Genomic DNA, 16,682 nt, shown 5'->3' with positions numbered 1-16,682 from the left:
GAGAAGGAGGAGGATGGACATTGTCACTTCCATGAAGTTGCTCACTTTCTACTACATTTGAAGCGGCAGCCATGGTCGCCTGTTTGTGAAGCGACTGCTGCTACACTTTTCCTCCGTAGCTTAATGACCCGCCAAGGTCTGGGAAAATGAAGGCCCCTTAAGCAACAAAATCCAGTCAAACATTTTCATCAGTGACGACATTAGTTACGGCATCACTTACGACAATCACTTAAGACATCAGTTACGCCATCACTTATGAAGTGGGTTTTATTCAATGCATCGATGTTTTGGAGAGTTCAGTTTTTGGGTTTTCCCTGTTCGATAACTAAAAGTAGGCTATCTCTATATTGGAAGAACAAAACAGTTTCGGGGAACTGTTTTTGTTGATACAACTGCAAATTTGATCGAAAGCAACCGTTAGTCCTGCAGTAAAAGTAAACATCGGCTTGTTGTGCCAACTGCTGTTGAAATGAAGGATCAATACATATAACAGACAGTGATAATTCCAGGTCTATAAATGTAATTTACCGCTATAGATGCCATGATAGCACATTTTATGATTTACTGAATGTTGAGGTAACCAAAAAACTAAAAAGAACTAAACTAAAACAAGAACAATTAGAGGTAAAAAAAAAGAAAAAGAACAAAAGGTAAAAAATGAAGGGAATTATTGTGCCTGACTTAAATGTGTTCTGTTCAGGTACTAACGGCTGTGCGGCTGACAACGGAGGCTGCAGTCACCTGTGTTTCTGGCACGCCCAAGGGGCCCGCTGTGCCTGCCCCATGGGCCTGGAGCTGCTGCCAGACCTGCAGACCTGCGTAGTGCCCGAGGCCTTCCTGCTCTTCACAAACAGGTGCCATTACCTCATCCCTATCTCATCATCCAACAATGTGGACGCATGTACGTATCAATGTCAACCCTAAATGGCGTGCGGCTGCTTTAATGTGTTTGAATGTGTGACTTTCCAGGGACAGTATTAGAAGTATATCACTGGGCACCAACAGTAACGACGTGGCCATTCCTCTGACCGGAGTCAAAGAGGCCTCGGCTCTCGACTTTGACGTCTCCGAGAACAGAATATACTGGACAGATATCCAGTCTAAGGTGGGTTGTGTGTTACGCTTCTTTAAACACACACAGAGTGTACCTCGATGTGAACTTTGTGTGTTACATATCCTCCTTAACCGATTCCCATTGATCATCGGTCCCACAGACGATCAGCCGAGCGTACCTGAACGGCAGCTCTCTGGAGCACGTCATTGAGTTTGGCTTGGACTACCCTGAAGGGATGGCCGTGGACTGGATGGGCCGCAACATCTACTGGGCCGACACCGGTACAAACCGCATCGAGGTGGCCCGGCTGGACGGCCAGTACCGCCAGGTTCTGGTGTGCAAGGATTTGGAGAACCCGCGCTCACTGGACAGCCCGCGGTCGTTAGCCCTGGATCCAGCCAATGGGTAAATGGATGACTTAGTGTGCTGGACAATTTATTTAATGAATAAAGTCATTACATGATGGATTAACCTCTTCATCCCGTAAATCCAACCCGGATGTGTCAATGATCACATAAAACCATTGTATATTGGTAAACCAGTGTATAGACACCATTTTGCTACTAAACATGGTGATTACAGTCAATCTATAGTAGAGAAGAGTTGGTTTCAGAGGATATGCCTCAGATTAGAACACACGTTCTTCATCGCCGTCTGGTGGCCGTATGGTGCAACTGTGAGGGTTTAGACTTTAGAGAGGTTTTGTGTCTTATCAGATTTATATTATCAATTGCGCATTGGAATTATTGATTTATTTAGAGATTTTTCCTAAACCTTCCTATACTAAGATTTATCTATCTTTGCTCTACTTCACTTTAATCACATCAAATATTGACCCGGGTACTCAGATGTTGTGCTATGGCCCTATAGGGCTACCAACTGATTTTGCACTATGTGGTATTCAATTTAAAACAAGACATTTATTTTTATTTTAATCTTCCACTTATGCTGTGAGTGATCTAGCTTTATTCACTCCACTATATCAACATTGAGAATTTCACTTGCACAACAATCTCAACTCACAGGTGTTATATTTCCTTTGGTTCCAAGATAAAATATTATAGCCCTTGCAGTCGTGGAGATATACTCTATTTACTTATTTTCTGAAAAAATAAAAAACTAGGTCTGGTGAAAAATAAGCTACCAAACAGCACCTTTTTTGTACATTTAGACTGGTGTATATTTTCATGTCATAAATGGCAGATAACATACCTCCCAGCTGTGAGTCGCTAGTTAGATTGTGTCCTGGTTTTAGGGCTCTACATTTTTATTGGTTGAACTAATAGCAATGATGTACTCATCAGGGTGGTAACTCACAGCTAAGTCACGTTGTATAAACAGAGCTGTTACAATGGCACCCTCTGTAGTTGCACCACACCTGCATTTATTCTCTTACCTCATGACGCTATGACCTCATTTGTCTGCCTGCTCACTCTCTCAGTGCAGGATAAGGTAACTAGAGTGTAGCTGTGTCACCAGAGTGGAATGCAGGTTTCTTTTTGCAATCCTAGTAATGTACTAACTACAATCCAACCTCTATTATAAAAAGTTTTCAGATTGAGACAGTGTATACGTGTGTGTGTGTGTGTGTGTGTGTGTGTGTGTGTTTGTGTGTGTGTGTGTGTGTGTGTGTGTGTGTGTGTGTGTGTGTGTGTGTGTGTATGTGTGTGTGTTTGTGTGCATGTGTGGGAATTTGCCACAATCATTGTGTGTAACTCATCCAGGTGTCATTAAGTTATTCCAGGAGATGTCATTGTGTTGAGCTGTCAACACATACACCCTGGGGCCTTTTTTCACACACACAGACACAGACACAAACATACACACACACACACACACACACACACACACACACACACACACACACACACACACACACCCACACACACACACAGACAGTAAAGTCACCATATACACTCACAGAGTAATCTCATTGCTTATCATGTCTAATAAATTTTGGAATCAAAACAAAATGAAACGTATTAATGCTCAAGAGTCTTGGTCAAAACGAAAGAAAGCAAGGAACCAGTTAGTAACCAGTTCCTCCTCCCTCTAGGTACATGTATTGGACAGAGTGGGGCGGTCGGCCGCGGATCGCCAGGGCCTACATGGACGGCAGCGTCATCGGGACCCTGGTGGATAAAGTGGGCCGGGCCAATGGACTCACCATCGATTACCTGGACCACCGGCTGTACTGGACCGACCTGGACACATGCATGATCGAGAGCACCAACATGCAGGGTATTGACACACTCACACTTACACACAAACTCTCTCAGACACACACACTCACACACTCTCACATGCGCTGTTCTTCTTTCGAAGGGTTTTGATTTCCATGTCCATGTTCCAGCATGTCTATTAGTCTGATGACTCTGGTTCTCCTGCAGGTCTTCAGAGGGAGATCGTAGTGGATGAACTCCCTCAGCCCTTCGGCCTGACCCAGTATCGGGACTTCATCTACTGGACCGATTTCAACCTGCGAAGCATTGAGCGAGCTGACAAGCGCAGCGGGCTCAACCGCACGGTGGTGCTGCAGGTGAGGAGCCCACTCTGGCTCATTATTTAGCCCCCCCTTGTGTGTCTCAAGGTTTCTGTGTGGGAGGTGAGGCCTAGAGCTCAGTTGAAATCCTCCAGCTTTCTACAGGAGAGCTCATTAATAGACCGATCGCCTGAAGATGAGTTAACCAGTGTGCAATGAATCCTTCTCTCGCACACTCAGGTCAAAATTTTCTTTAGTAAACCGGAGGCCAAGACGAAAGAGGCTGTTTTATAACTCCAGACGCGTAGGAAGTGTATTGAGGACATATGATCGCATACCCTTCCCCAGGGCCAGCTGGAGTTGATGCTGGACATCCTGGTGTTCCACTCGTCCAGGCAGGACGGAGCCAACGACTGCTCCCTCAACAATGGAGACTGCACCCATCTGTGCCTGGCCACGCCCGCCGGCGCCCAGTGCCGCTGTGCCTCGCACTACACCCTGGACTCTGACAGGCACAACTGCAGCTGTAGGTCGCCCTGGTCACAGCCCCTGTTAACAGGCTTAAAGAGGCGCCTCCTGGAGGCATCTGGGAGAGGCAGATCCATAGGAGAAATCTGGTCGTAGCTGGTTCGGATAATAAGGGACATCAGGGTCTGGGAATATTAAATCACTCACAATGGAATTGTATATCATTTTTCAGAAAAGTGCTATTAATCTATGTTACACAAGCATATTATTTTGATAACGCATTAGCAAATAATGAGAGGTACCAAGTAACTATTGTTAAAAAGAAGGTGAATTGGCTTAAGGGTCGGCTAACTACGAACAACAAGTAATGGGTCAATGTTGCCGATTGAATATGGTTCATATTTTATTTAGGTAGATTTGCTAAGATCGGTTGTGTGCTTGCAACAATCCATTATACCCAATGAGGAAAAGTCTACCCTCGGATTGTTACATTTTCAAAGCATTTTCATAGGACACAGGCTCTAAGTGCATAGGTCTGGCATATCTAATTGGATTGGGACCTCAGAATCAAATGTTGTATTGTCTAATTTGGAACAGACAGGGAACCGATGCACAATAATCAAATTAAACCAACAGATTGAGCGATTGGCTGATTAATCAGCTTTAGTTGTATAGCAGATTGACTCGAGGGTCTTTTACAATGCATTGTTGTGGATTCCTCTCCCTCTCCGCAGCCCCCTCCAGCTTCCTGCTGTTCAGCCAGAAGTCGAGCATCAGCCGCATGGTCCTGGGGGAGCAGAGCCCGGACATCATCCTGCCCATCCACGTGCTGAAGAACATCCGCGCCGTGAGCTACGACCCGCTGGACAGAATGGTGTACTGGCTGGACGGACGGCAGAACATCCGACGGGCCCGCGACGACGGCACCATGGTACTGACCGCTGGAGGGAGTGGGGGCTATAAGCTACAGGCGGCTCTAGACGTGCTCTACGCTCCTGCTCTCTCAATGACAACAGACTTACATACAGTCGATCATTCAGAGCTCCACATAGCACCTGGGAGAATGCTGGTCAAAGGCTATTCTTCTATTTGCTGCCATCACTAGGTTTGAGTGGGAGCAGAGATAATGGCCAATCATGCAGCTAAATAGTTTTCTACGACTTCAGATCTCTGAAACTCTACTAAACAGGGATGATGAATATATGAAGCACAACATTGATTCAGATAGTGCTCCGAAAACGTGATACGTGTGTATATATATATATACAATATATAACGTAATGCGTGTATATATACAGTATATATATAACGTGATACGTGTGTATATATATATATACAGTATATATAACGTGATACATGTGTATATATATACAGTATATATAATGTGATATGTGTGTATATACAGTATTTATATAACGTGATACGTGTGTGTGTAAAGTATATATAACGTGATACGTGTATATATACAGTATATATATATATACAGTATATATAACGTGATACGTGTGTATATATATACAGTATATATATATATACAGTATATATAACGTGATACGTGTGTATATATATACAGTATATATATAATATGATACCTGTGTATATATATAATATGATACCTGTGTATATATATACAGTATATATATAATATGATACCTGTGTATATATACACAGTATATATATAATATGATACCTGTGTATATATATACAGTATATATACATACTGTGATGCCTAACTCCCTCTTGTCTCCCGTCCCTGCAGGCGGCCACGGTGGTGGGCGGGGGGGCGGCCCAGCCTGCCGAGAAGCAGCCTCACGACCTGAGCCTGGACGCGTACAGCCGCCACGTGTACTGGACCTGCGAGAGCTCCAACACCATCAACGCCCAGCGCATGGACGGGCACGCCGTGGGCGTGGTCCTCAAGGACCACACGGACAAGCCCCGCGCCATCGTGGTCAACGCCGAGAAAGGGTGAGCGGTGGTCCCGGAGCGCACGGCTGGCTGAGCACAAAGCACGGAGAGAGTCGGCCCGTGTTTGGAGAGGGACCCCAAGAAAGATATAGGATCCTGTTGTTTCAATGGAGCAAAGCAAACAGAGCACGAATGTATTGCCACGGTTTATTTTTTTCTGCTCGCTTCGTATAGGATTGAATTTGATGTCGGACACAACCTTTCTGAAAACAGTCCGGACGCTCTTGTGTTTTGTTAGTTTTTTGCAAAACAGAACACGTAGGAAAATTGGAAAGCCTTTGACATAGTCGTGAGCACGAACAACTGCAATACCAGCCACAATCAACACCACCATCTACCATGCTGTGTGTTCCCCGGTGACACTCCCTCTGTTGGTAGGTACATGTACTTCACCACGGTGCAGGAGCGCTCGGCCAAGATCGAGGGGGCCAGCCTGGACGGCACGGAGAGGGAGTCCCTGTTCACCACGGGGCTGATCCGGCCCGTGGCGCTGGCTCTGGACAACAAGCTGGCCAAGCTGTTCTGGGTGGACGCCGACCTCAAACGCATCGAGAGCAGCGACCTCACGGGTAAACGCCTCCCTCCGCCTCAGTGTTGGTTCATGTGCTGAACTTTATGCCTTTTTTACATTGAGGATAGAATATAGTTAAAAAATATAGATTCAGAAATTATAAGTAATATACATTAAATATGAAAAGTTGAGAGACAAGTGTTACATTTGCAAATAAAAATAATAAATTGCTTATGAATCCAAACGCTGATCAACTTATAGTGTAGGATTCATAGTTTATTTTTATTGTCAAACTATAATAATTGCACTCTTATTGTCACAATATAACGTTTTGGTCGGCTCGTCTGGCCCTCGTGTTCGTTCAGTGTCCTCGACCTGGCGGAGGCAACCCTCCTATACTGGGGAGTTGGACTGCAGAACCCATTTTATACTCTCAGTGTCAATGTACCTTTAGGTATCCACTTCTAGCTTCAGAAAAAATGAAATGAAATCAATGACACAGTGAGGTGTATGGTCTGCCTTCATTAAATTGAAACATTTGCCGTTTACATTCACCGCTAAGTTCAAAATACAGAATGTGTTGATTTTCAGTGCACACAGTTTCCTATACCACCTGTGTCTCCCTCTCGCTGTCCCTGCCAGGAGCCAACCGGGTCGTCCTGCAGGACTCCAACATCCTGCAGCCCATGGGCCTCAGCATCCTGGGGGACCACCTGTACTGGATCGACCGCCAGCAGCAGATGATCGAGAGGGTGGACAAAGTGAGCGGAGACAAGCGCACCCGCATCCAGGGCCGCATCTCCTACCTGACCTCCATCCACGCCGTGGAGGAGATGGACCCGCTGGAGTTCGGTAGGGAGCAATACTCAGACATTACCTCAGCCACTTCTATTCACCTCGGTGTTGGCTTCCCATGTGTGAGGGTAGGTTTAGCTTTGCGCAAAGTAACCACGAGGTTACTTTGGCTGATATGATTACACATAGTTACCAACTGAAGATGGCAGCTCTAATGATGTACAAGTGTGATCCTGGAAGAGTTCTCCGAATGTGATACATGTCATGAAACAACACTTGTTTTGATCAGTGTCCCATTTAAACCAACCCGTCACAAGCCAGTTAATAAGGTCGATTTTGAGTGTTTCTGGGCTGGGGCCAGAGGTTCTCTCATCCCCTCAATGGTTAGGACTGAAAAAAGAACAAAAAAATACACAATCCTAGCTTTCACACAAGGAGCATATAGTGCCAATGTTATTGACACCTCAGTTTTGCTTTCCTAGTGACTAACAACAACGGCGAATGTGTTTTTTCCTCTCTTCCCAGCATCACATCCATGTTCCCGCGACAACGGTGGCTGCTCTCACATCTGCATCGCCAAGGGTGACGGGACGCCGCGCTGCTCCTGTCCCGTGCACCTGGTGCTCCTGCAGGACCTGCTCCACTGTGGAGGTAACCAATCAGGACGCCCGCTGTCTAAAGGGTCCCCCAGCTGCCATTCAACCTCTGCCGTTCAATAGATTAAAGACTTTCTTTATTTTTATCAAACAAAAACGACTTTTTTTAGCAGAAAAATGACCCAGTTGCCGGTTAACGAATCACAATGTTGCTTAAGACACCTATTTGTTAAAAGAAGCTGAAATCAATGTTAATATTCATAATTTGTAAGATATCCTGTAAGGGAAATGTGTGACAGAGCAGCAGAGGATAGAGACATAAACAGAAACAATGCAAACCAAGGCACAAATACGCACAACAGCACTTTCCCACCTCGGGTTCCAATGCGTCTGCCTTTGTGTCTCACTCTGCCCCCCACCCCCTCCAGAGCCCCCCACCTGCTCCACGGAGCAGTTCACCTGCTCCACGGGGGACATCGACTGCATCCCCAAGGCGTGGCGCTGCGACAGCTTCGCCGAGTGCGACGACAACAGCGACGAGGAGGGCTGCCCGGTGTGCCTCCCGTCCCAGTTCCAGTGTGACAAGGGCGGCTGCGTGGACGGCCCGCTGCGCTGCAACGGGGAGCCCGACTGCACCGACCACTCGGACGAGCTCGACTGTGATGGTAGGCTCACACACGCACACACGCACACAAAAAAGCACGCACACACAGGCCACAACTCCCACTTCATCCACAATCAAATGAAGGAAGTGTGCAGCAGTTGAATCAAGTGGGTTAGGACAGGTTTTAAAAAACATTCTGTCCGTCTGTTTTTGTGCACACTTTAAATGTTAAGTAGCATCAGTTGAATTAGAACCAGCGCTGTACTGACAGTGTAACATTTCGGAATCAAATGATGGATCATTCCAGCGCTGGTAGGGCGTAATGTACATTATTCAGTTAAGTTCAAAGTTGTCTTTTTCTACACACTGTTTGGACTTGAATGGCTGGGCACTACTCTTGGATAGGCAAGCAATGTAAAGATTCACATTCCCATCTCCATTCATGGCCTTGCATTAGGACCCTTCAACACCCGGTCCAGACAACAATGTTTTACTTGACCCTTATGTGTCCTGACCCCCTGCTTTGCACACAGACAGTTTCTCTGTGATTTGCTCGGGTTTGGCAGATGGAGAATGATGTTTACACATTATCATTATCCACAGACACTGAACCAACTCTTACCCACTGCCCTGCCTTCTCTCCTTCCAGTTATATGTTCTCTCAACCAGTTCCGTTGTGGGGACAACCAGTGCATCACCAAGAAGCAGCAGTGTGATCAAAACTCTGACTGCACGGATAGCTCAGATGAGCTTGGCTGTGGTATGTATATATATATATATGCAGTGAAATCACAAAAAATGCCCTCGAGACATTAGGTACTGCATCTTATTGGTTAAACTGGCCTTGTGTTAAACTTCATACAGGTCCCCAATTTAGTCCAGAACACTTAATTAACAAGAAATTATTTTAATGAATCCATCAAACTACAGCCATTGATATATTATCAATTGGACTCTTTCATGCGTTGCATATTTATGCCCCCGCCTGAAAACAATTGAATTGTATATTTGACCTGTACAGGTATATATTTATCTTACCACTGCACACTTGACACTGTGCAGTGGTATTGTATGAGCCAAACTGCTGGAACTGAACAATTCCCCCTCAGGGATGAATAAAGATATGTCTGTCTGCCTGTCTGTCTGCGTGCCTAGTCCAGTCCATCTTAATGTCTTCTTCTGTCCGTCCTTCTGTTCGGTGCTGTCTTTTTTTCGGTCTGTCCGGTCCTACATGTCTGTCTGTTGATTCGGCCCTGTCTACATGTGTGTCCGGTGCTGCCTGTCTCGTGCGGTCTGTCCTGTCTGGTCCCTAGGGCACACAAACAGGCCTCCGTTCCCATTGACCCTGATTCCACAATGTCCCCTGTCCCCTCCCCGTGAGCAGACCCCCCTCTGTCCAGCGACCTGCCCTCCAGCTCCTCCACCATCGGGCTGTTCATGGCCTTCATCCTGCTGGTGTTTGTGATCGTGGTGTACTTCGTGTGCCAGCGCCTGGTGTGCCGCCGCTACAAGGGCACCGCGGGCCCCTTCCCCCACGAGTACATCAGCGGCACGCCCCACGTGCCGCTCGACTTCATCGACCCCAGCACGTCGCAGCACGGCACCTTCCAAGGTATGTGGCCCCCGGGGGGCCCCGCGTCGGCCAGCTAAAGGCTAGACTCCGTCAGACAGATGCAGGGGAACAACGTTTGGCGTTGGCCGGACGTCCGATTGTTACAGGGCAGTCGAGTATGCTTTAGTCGCCCTTTTGCTGAACACTTTGTTTGTTTACTGCTTGGTCTTCGTTTAAAGTTGCTCTACTGGAGGTGAGCTTTAATCACAGAGGGGCTCACTGCACTGCAATTGTTTGAGACCCGGGCGACCAGGGCGCTCTGCAGAATGCTCCGCCAAGGCGACAAAAAAAAAGGCAGGAAAGCAGCAAGCATGTGTGTGTGCGGACTCATTTTAGACTATCATTCGGGCTGATGGGGGGCTGATATCTCTCTAACCAGGTGTCCTTGGTGTCTGTGTGTGTGCAGGTATGGCCTGTGGCAAGTCCATCATGAGCTCGGTCAGCCTGATGGGCAGCAGCAGCAGCAGCGGCGCCCCACTCTACGACAGGAACCACGTGACCGGTGCCTCCTCCAGCAGCGCCTCCTCCACCAAGGGAGCCTTCTACCCTCAGGTAGGCATTGCAGCCACACACACACACACACACACACACGCACGCACACACGCACGCACGCACGCACGCACACACACGCACGCACACGCACAAACACATGCACACGAGTGCGGGAACACACATGCGTGCACACACAAACAAAAGCGCACACACACACACACACAAACACACACAAAAACAAACACGCACACATGCAAAATACAAAGCCATTCTCCAGATGATCTTTGTCCAGAAGTTGCAATTATTGTCATTTTCAATTCATGATTAATTCATGAATATTTTTGTGATTCAATTGCTACCATCAATTATAATAAATGTATTTGGCTATTTACACACATGTAATAAACAGTACATTGATGCTTCAGATCTGTAAATTGATTCCATTTTGCATTTTTCTTTCTGTGCACAGATTCTAAACCCTCCGCCCTCCCCTGCCACTGACCGATCCCTCTACAATGCAGAGGTCTTCTACTCTTCTAATAGCCCGTCAACTACCAGATCATACAGGTAACACACTAGCTGACACACGTCATTGGAACGTGAGGTTGGACCTTGGTACGTGGCAACGTTCCAAAAGTCTCAGTCATGATCAATCCCATGGATGAGTTTTATACAAGATATTTATTGACCCTTTAGAGGGCAGCAAACTCATAAATGTTGACAATAAATAGATATTACAATCTTTAAATCTGTATAACTTGATTATGACTCCAGCATTTTCACATATTTGTGTACAAGCTGCTTTTGAAAGCCGGCCTCAACTGATTTCCCCACCACCCTGTAACAATGTGCCTGTGGCCATGGGGACTACTCTGTTGTTTTTGTTTTGAAACCTGTTCTGCCAGCCCTCCCGGTCCCTTTTTTGATACAAGGCCCAGTGCAAATAGACCGCATTAGTATAGGTGGACTGCTGCCACCACAGCACTCACAGCATGTGCTTCCTACACACTGAAGCTACAAGTAATGGACGGATGTAGCAGTCCTGTTAATATAGGATCAGATTTCATAAAATGGAGAGCACTGCGTAAGGTAACCCTGGCAATCACATAACCACGGCTGCTCGAAGTGAATGTTTAACCCTATATGATGACGATCACGACCTGCCCTATTGTCAGACAAAAATAGGCTCAAAGTTCAAGTGTTCTGTAGCTAACTGCTGACATAGATGAGATAAGATAAGACTTATACTAGAGGATCACAGATGGGAAATGTGTGTGTCACAGCAGCAAGTGTAGGACGGTAGTAGAGATACACTCCGAAGAATTTACTACATAAATAAAAACCCACTGCCCTGGTGTTCATAGTGTTTGATGTACCACCAAGTGTCCGATTTTAAAGACACTGAGTCCTGCAGCTTCAGAACCCTTCACACAGAGCACAGAGACACCGAACCATGGCATCTGGCGTCTGAGCAGGCATAGATTGATTGATTGTGCACCACCTCACTGATTGCCTCCTCTAGTTTATTTGCAAATAAAACCCAACAGCAGGTCCGACCCTTGATAAGGTGAGATTCGATTGGATTGATGTTATCACAGATAACACGAGTTACAAGGAGACCACACAAACCAGCCAGCTGCACATGAGCCACCAGGTAGTCGGAGTATGACGAGGGCGGCGCTGGCAGGGGGCACGACGCTCTCCCCAAACGGGGCTCTGACCTCCTGCTCCCTCTGCCCTCCCCCCAGGCCCTACCACCACGCAGTGCGGGGCGGGGCCCCCCCCACCACCCCCTGCAGCACGGACGTGTGCGACAGCGACTACGGGCCCCGGCGGCCCCCGGGCAGCAGCATGGGCCCCGGCAGCGCCTCGGGGGCGCCCAGCCGCTGGAAGGTGTCGGTGGGCCACGGCGGCCACCACTCCAAGCACAACAAGTACTACATGGACCTGAACTCGGACTCGGACCCCTACCCTCCGCCGCCCACGCCGCTCTCGCAGTACCTGTCGGCCGAGGAGAGCTGCCCGCCCTCGCCGTCCACCGAGCGCTCCTACTTTCACCTCTGTCCGCCGCCGCCGTCCCCCTGCACCGACTCCTCCTGACCCGCGCTACGGCCCACGTCGAGGTGGTAAACAACAAGCCAGGCCGATGGGGGAAACCCGTTGGAAAGGGACTTCTGGTGCTGGGGCAGGGAACACAACCAAAAGAGAACCGGGAGATATTGTGTTATAAGAAAGTACAGAAAATAGAACAATGATTCGGGTGCTATCGGGGGAAGATCAAGGGTCTTACTCGTAATTATATGGTTTGATTGTCTGCTGCTGGAATCAGGCAGTGGCTCAATTGCCTTGCTAATGCGTACGGTGGCGTACGTCGGCCAATCGGGCATTCCACTCAGACACTGAACGCCTGCTCACCTAGTGGCAGTCGGCTGAAGAACAGGTGGATTATTTATACTGTGTTTAAAATCCTGGCATCCTTATCTCCCAGAGGACGGGTAATCAGAGGTCATCAGCAGCACCACTCTGATGCTGAACGCTGCTTGACATTTGGGTTGACCTGGGGACCTCTTCCTAGCATTCCATCCCCCAGCTTCTCCGCCCACTCTCTCTCATCGTCCACCTTCTCAGCCTCCCTTCCTATCATCACCCATTTCTCCACCCACTTTATCTCATCTGCCCCCTTCTCCACCTCAGTTTATCTCTGTAGCTTCTAGGGCTGAACGATTAATCGAATTCAAATCGAAATCGTGATGTAATAGAACACGGTATCCAAATCGCAAAGGCTGCGATTTAAGAAAAATAAAAGGTGATTTGTTACCGTTACTGACAGATGGAAATCAGTATGATTCAATTATTTGTATTTTTATTTTACAATTCAATAGTTAAATAAAGAAGTTTATAATATAAATGAATCTCAACACATCGGCATGGCCTAAAGAAAAGAGCAGTTTTCATGTTGACTGCTTCCAATGTTGTGTTGGTCATACTAAAGAATGGAATTAGATTATTTCCCCAAATCGTTCAGGCCTAGTAGCTTCTCTGCCTACCTTTCTTTCATCCTCCCAACGTGGGGGTGACGTGGTGCAGAGAACTATGTACAATATATCCATATCAACACATATTGAAGATATCTCAGTAGATATTAGGATAGATAAATGAAGATGTCGGTGGTTGAATGGGGTCCGGACGGTGAGTGTTGTAGGGGACAGAAGTATCACCGTGCTGGGTCAGGGCAGTGGGCCGCCGTGGCCTATGGAAGAGTGTTTGATGGGTGAGATCGTCACAAGCTAAATGGGTGAAACCTTCTGTGTACTTCAACTTCAATATATTCACATTTTACATGTATATGTCCCTTGAATTTTAATTGATGAGAAATTTGAAAAAAATAACAACTTTCAATCAGCTTGGTTGGCATGTGTTGAAAGTGTAGAAGAAAAGGAAAGAGGAAGCATCAAAGTTCTCAAATCAAACCACTGTGACAGCAGCGCACAAACACATCTGTAAGCTTCATCACCCTACTACTGTCTGGGATGGGCTTGGATGAGAGCCAGCGATGGGACTTTGAAAAGTGACGTCCCTTCGTGCCAATTTCAACAAAAGACATTGCGAATGCGATAATGTGTGTTTCACCAGATATGTACATATAAAATTATTTGGTAATTAACCCTACTACATGACAAAACAATACCAAATGAAATGTAATGTTTGTACATAACTGTAATTAGGTAGTTAGCAATTTGTATTGTGAATTAGAACCTGTTCCCATCGCCACAGGTCACATTGTTCTGTTTAAGTATGTTGGCTGCTAGTGTGTACATACTATATATTATGTATTATTCATTTATACAATACAGAAGTGTCCAAATTTAAACTTTCATTCTGATAATAGATCTTAAATCTATTTAATGGTTCATAAAAAATAACCTTAATAATCACATAGTAATTTTTGACAATGCAAAATTATATTTGTGTGTACGTTGTGACATATATGTACGTTTTTATTTAAATATTCAATTTCAAGTTAAAAATGCTTAATTTGGGTCGCTCTCCAAATGTAGAGGGCTTCGGATAACGTCATTCTAAAGCATTCAGCCTTTTAGTAACCTCCATAAAACGTCCATTGTATGTTGTGGGCGTCAATAGGTGTGAGTTGATTGATGTCAGAGGACAACAGCTGGTAAAACGAAGTTATATGATGTCACCAGCTGACTTGGCGATGTTGCATGATGTCTCCAGTCTACGGAGCCATGTTGGATGATGTCACCAGCTGAATAAGTCATGGTGGAGGATGTCACCAGCTGATTAAGTCATGGTGGAGGATGTCACCAGCTAAATAAGCGATGTTAGCAGACACCAGCTGATCCACGGTTGCCAGCATGTATCCAACCAGATTCCAACCACTTTGAAGACTTGCTCAGAATGTTCATCCGGCACTTATCAAATGCATAGCATGTCATCCCTGCAACTGTTATAAGACAAGATGAAAGATAAAAACAATCATGGCACTTAAAAACTCAAGATGGATGAACAGGGAAACTTTTTATTTTTTGACTGTTATATACTATTGCAACACATCATCGGTAGGATAACACTAATCTGTGTTACAATGTGCTAATTCCAGCTCACATTCACTAGTAGTGGGCAAAACAACAGTTGGTGAATTCTGATTTAGAAAGAGCCAACATCGGTGGGGCAAATTGTATTTAGTTCTTATTGGATAAAGTTTGTGTTCTTATAGCAAGTTTTCAAACAAAAAGGTGCATCCTATTGTAGAAGATGCAGAAATATGTTGTCATGTGGTCTTCATTATAATTGTATAAGCATTATCAGTATAATATGTAAAAGCAACATTGAGCTCAATAGTATTTAATAGTGTTCTGGTGTCAAAGTCCAAAAAGGTTACAACTATTATTTTAAAACAGGATGTTTTCCGCAATTACCACATACAATATATGATCAGAGCATGAATATACATTTTACATTTGCAGTAAAATAAATCTATTGTAGATTATATTTCTATTGTGCATTTGTTTCTATTCTAAAGTTTTTTGTAATTGTATATGTCATCATGTTAGCTGGTTCTTGGTTTGCATATTTGGCATAGTTGCATATCTTGGAAAGAGACAACTATTTCCAAATTATGAATCTGTATTTTGTTCTTTTGAGTATTTTCTTTTTGGTCGTTGTATCCACACACCTCCAAATCTTGACCCAACACAGATTAAAGATTAAACAGGAGCTACCAAAACCATTCAAAGAGATCTTTTCCAAGAGATCTTTATGCATCACATTTGTCCTGCTTGTCACCTTTGGTATGTTTTTTTTCTGTGACTCCTTCTCCAAACCTAAACCCTGTAGTGTGTTTCAAAAGTTGTCTTGCTTTTGGGTGTGAAGTGAAGGGAGCTTTGGGGTTTTCAGTAACCAGGTTGTTGCTGCTAATTAGCTGGAATTTACTTGTGCTATAGGTAACATTTAATTAGAATAGCAATCATGGCAGCCCAACTCTTTTAGATCTATAAGCATTTTCCTCAAACCACTGTGCCAGTAAAACTATGTTCCTCGAACAAATCTTGTCATTGTTGAGATTTTTTTATCATAAGCATTTTTGTATAATAAAGGTTATATTTTAAAGAATGTGTTTTGTTGACTTTTTTTATTGACTGGATGGTTAGTTTACAGAACAGTCAGACTGTTTAAGAGTCTGAATGTTTACTGTTTTAGTAGAATGGCCACTGGGCATATCCACACACAGTTCTGTTAGTTAGGGTTCCCTAGTTCCGTAGCCTAACGACATATCATTAGATCCCATACAAATCTATACAGGGAACTGTCTATATCAATAAACCTGCCCAAATCAAGGGGTCTTAGTTTAAACATTTGTAATCCTAATAAAAGTGTATCTCACTTGATGACATAATTCTGTTTTCTTTATTTGTGAATTTATATTATTGATAATAATTATAACCCTAATAATTTCATGAAATAACAGGATATTGTATTTTGGCTATAGATCGATGGTTGTAGTTCTACCACAAACACAAACATGCACACAACCTCACATGCGCGCACACACAGCCAGACAGACAGACAGGCATGCAGG

At 45.2% G+C, this 16,682-nt stretch overlaps 1 protein-coding gene across 1 annotated transcript in view; it reads left to right on the top strand.

Moving 5' to 3' along the window:
- Positions 1-16,206, top strand: part of lrp5 (low density lipoprotein receptor-related protein 5) — a 37,478-nt gene extending 21,272 nt beyond the window's left edge. Inside the window, exons 13-29 of the mRNA XM_079743544.1 lie at positions 701-854; positions 970-1,105; positions 1,215-1,459; positions 3,111-3,295; positions 3,445-3,593; positions 3,885-4,062; positions 4,739-4,935; positions 5,764-5,972; positions 6,351-6,541; positions 7,126-7,335; positions 7,804-7,929; positions 8,303-8,539; positions 9,128-9,238; positions 9,863-10,090; positions 10,497-10,642; positions 11,052-11,149; positions 12,331-16,206. Coding sequence (XP_079599670.1) covers positions 701-854; positions 970-1,105; positions 1,215-1,459; positions 3,111-3,295; positions 3,445-3,593; positions 3,885-4,062; positions 4,739-4,935; positions 5,764-5,972; positions 6,351-6,541; positions 7,126-7,335; positions 7,804-7,929; positions 8,303-8,539; positions 9,128-9,238; positions 9,863-10,090; positions 10,497-10,642; positions 11,052-11,149; positions 12,331-12,682 — 3,152 coding nt within the window. The 3' untranslated portion in view covers positions 12,683-16,206. The remainder of the gene's footprint in view (positions 1-700; positions 855-969; positions 1,106-1,214; positions 1,460-3,110; positions 3,296-3,444; positions 3,594-3,884; positions 4,063-4,738; positions 4,936-5,763; positions 5,973-6,350; positions 6,542-7,125; positions 7,336-7,803; positions 7,930-8,302; positions 8,540-9,127; positions 9,239-9,862; positions 10,091-10,496; positions 10,643-11,051; positions 11,150-12,330) is intronic.
- Positions 16,207-16,682: the final 476 nt, after the last annotated feature.

Source organism: Pollachius pollachius, assembly GCF_949987615.1.
Source record: "Pollachius pollachius genome assembly, chromosome: 9".
NCBI lineage: Eukaryota > Metazoa > Chordata > Actinopteri > Gadiformes > Gadidae > Pollachius > Pollachius pollachius.
The sequence above is the reverse complement of the archived record's forward strand: the minus strand, read 5'-3'. Positions and strand labels throughout refer to the sequence as shown.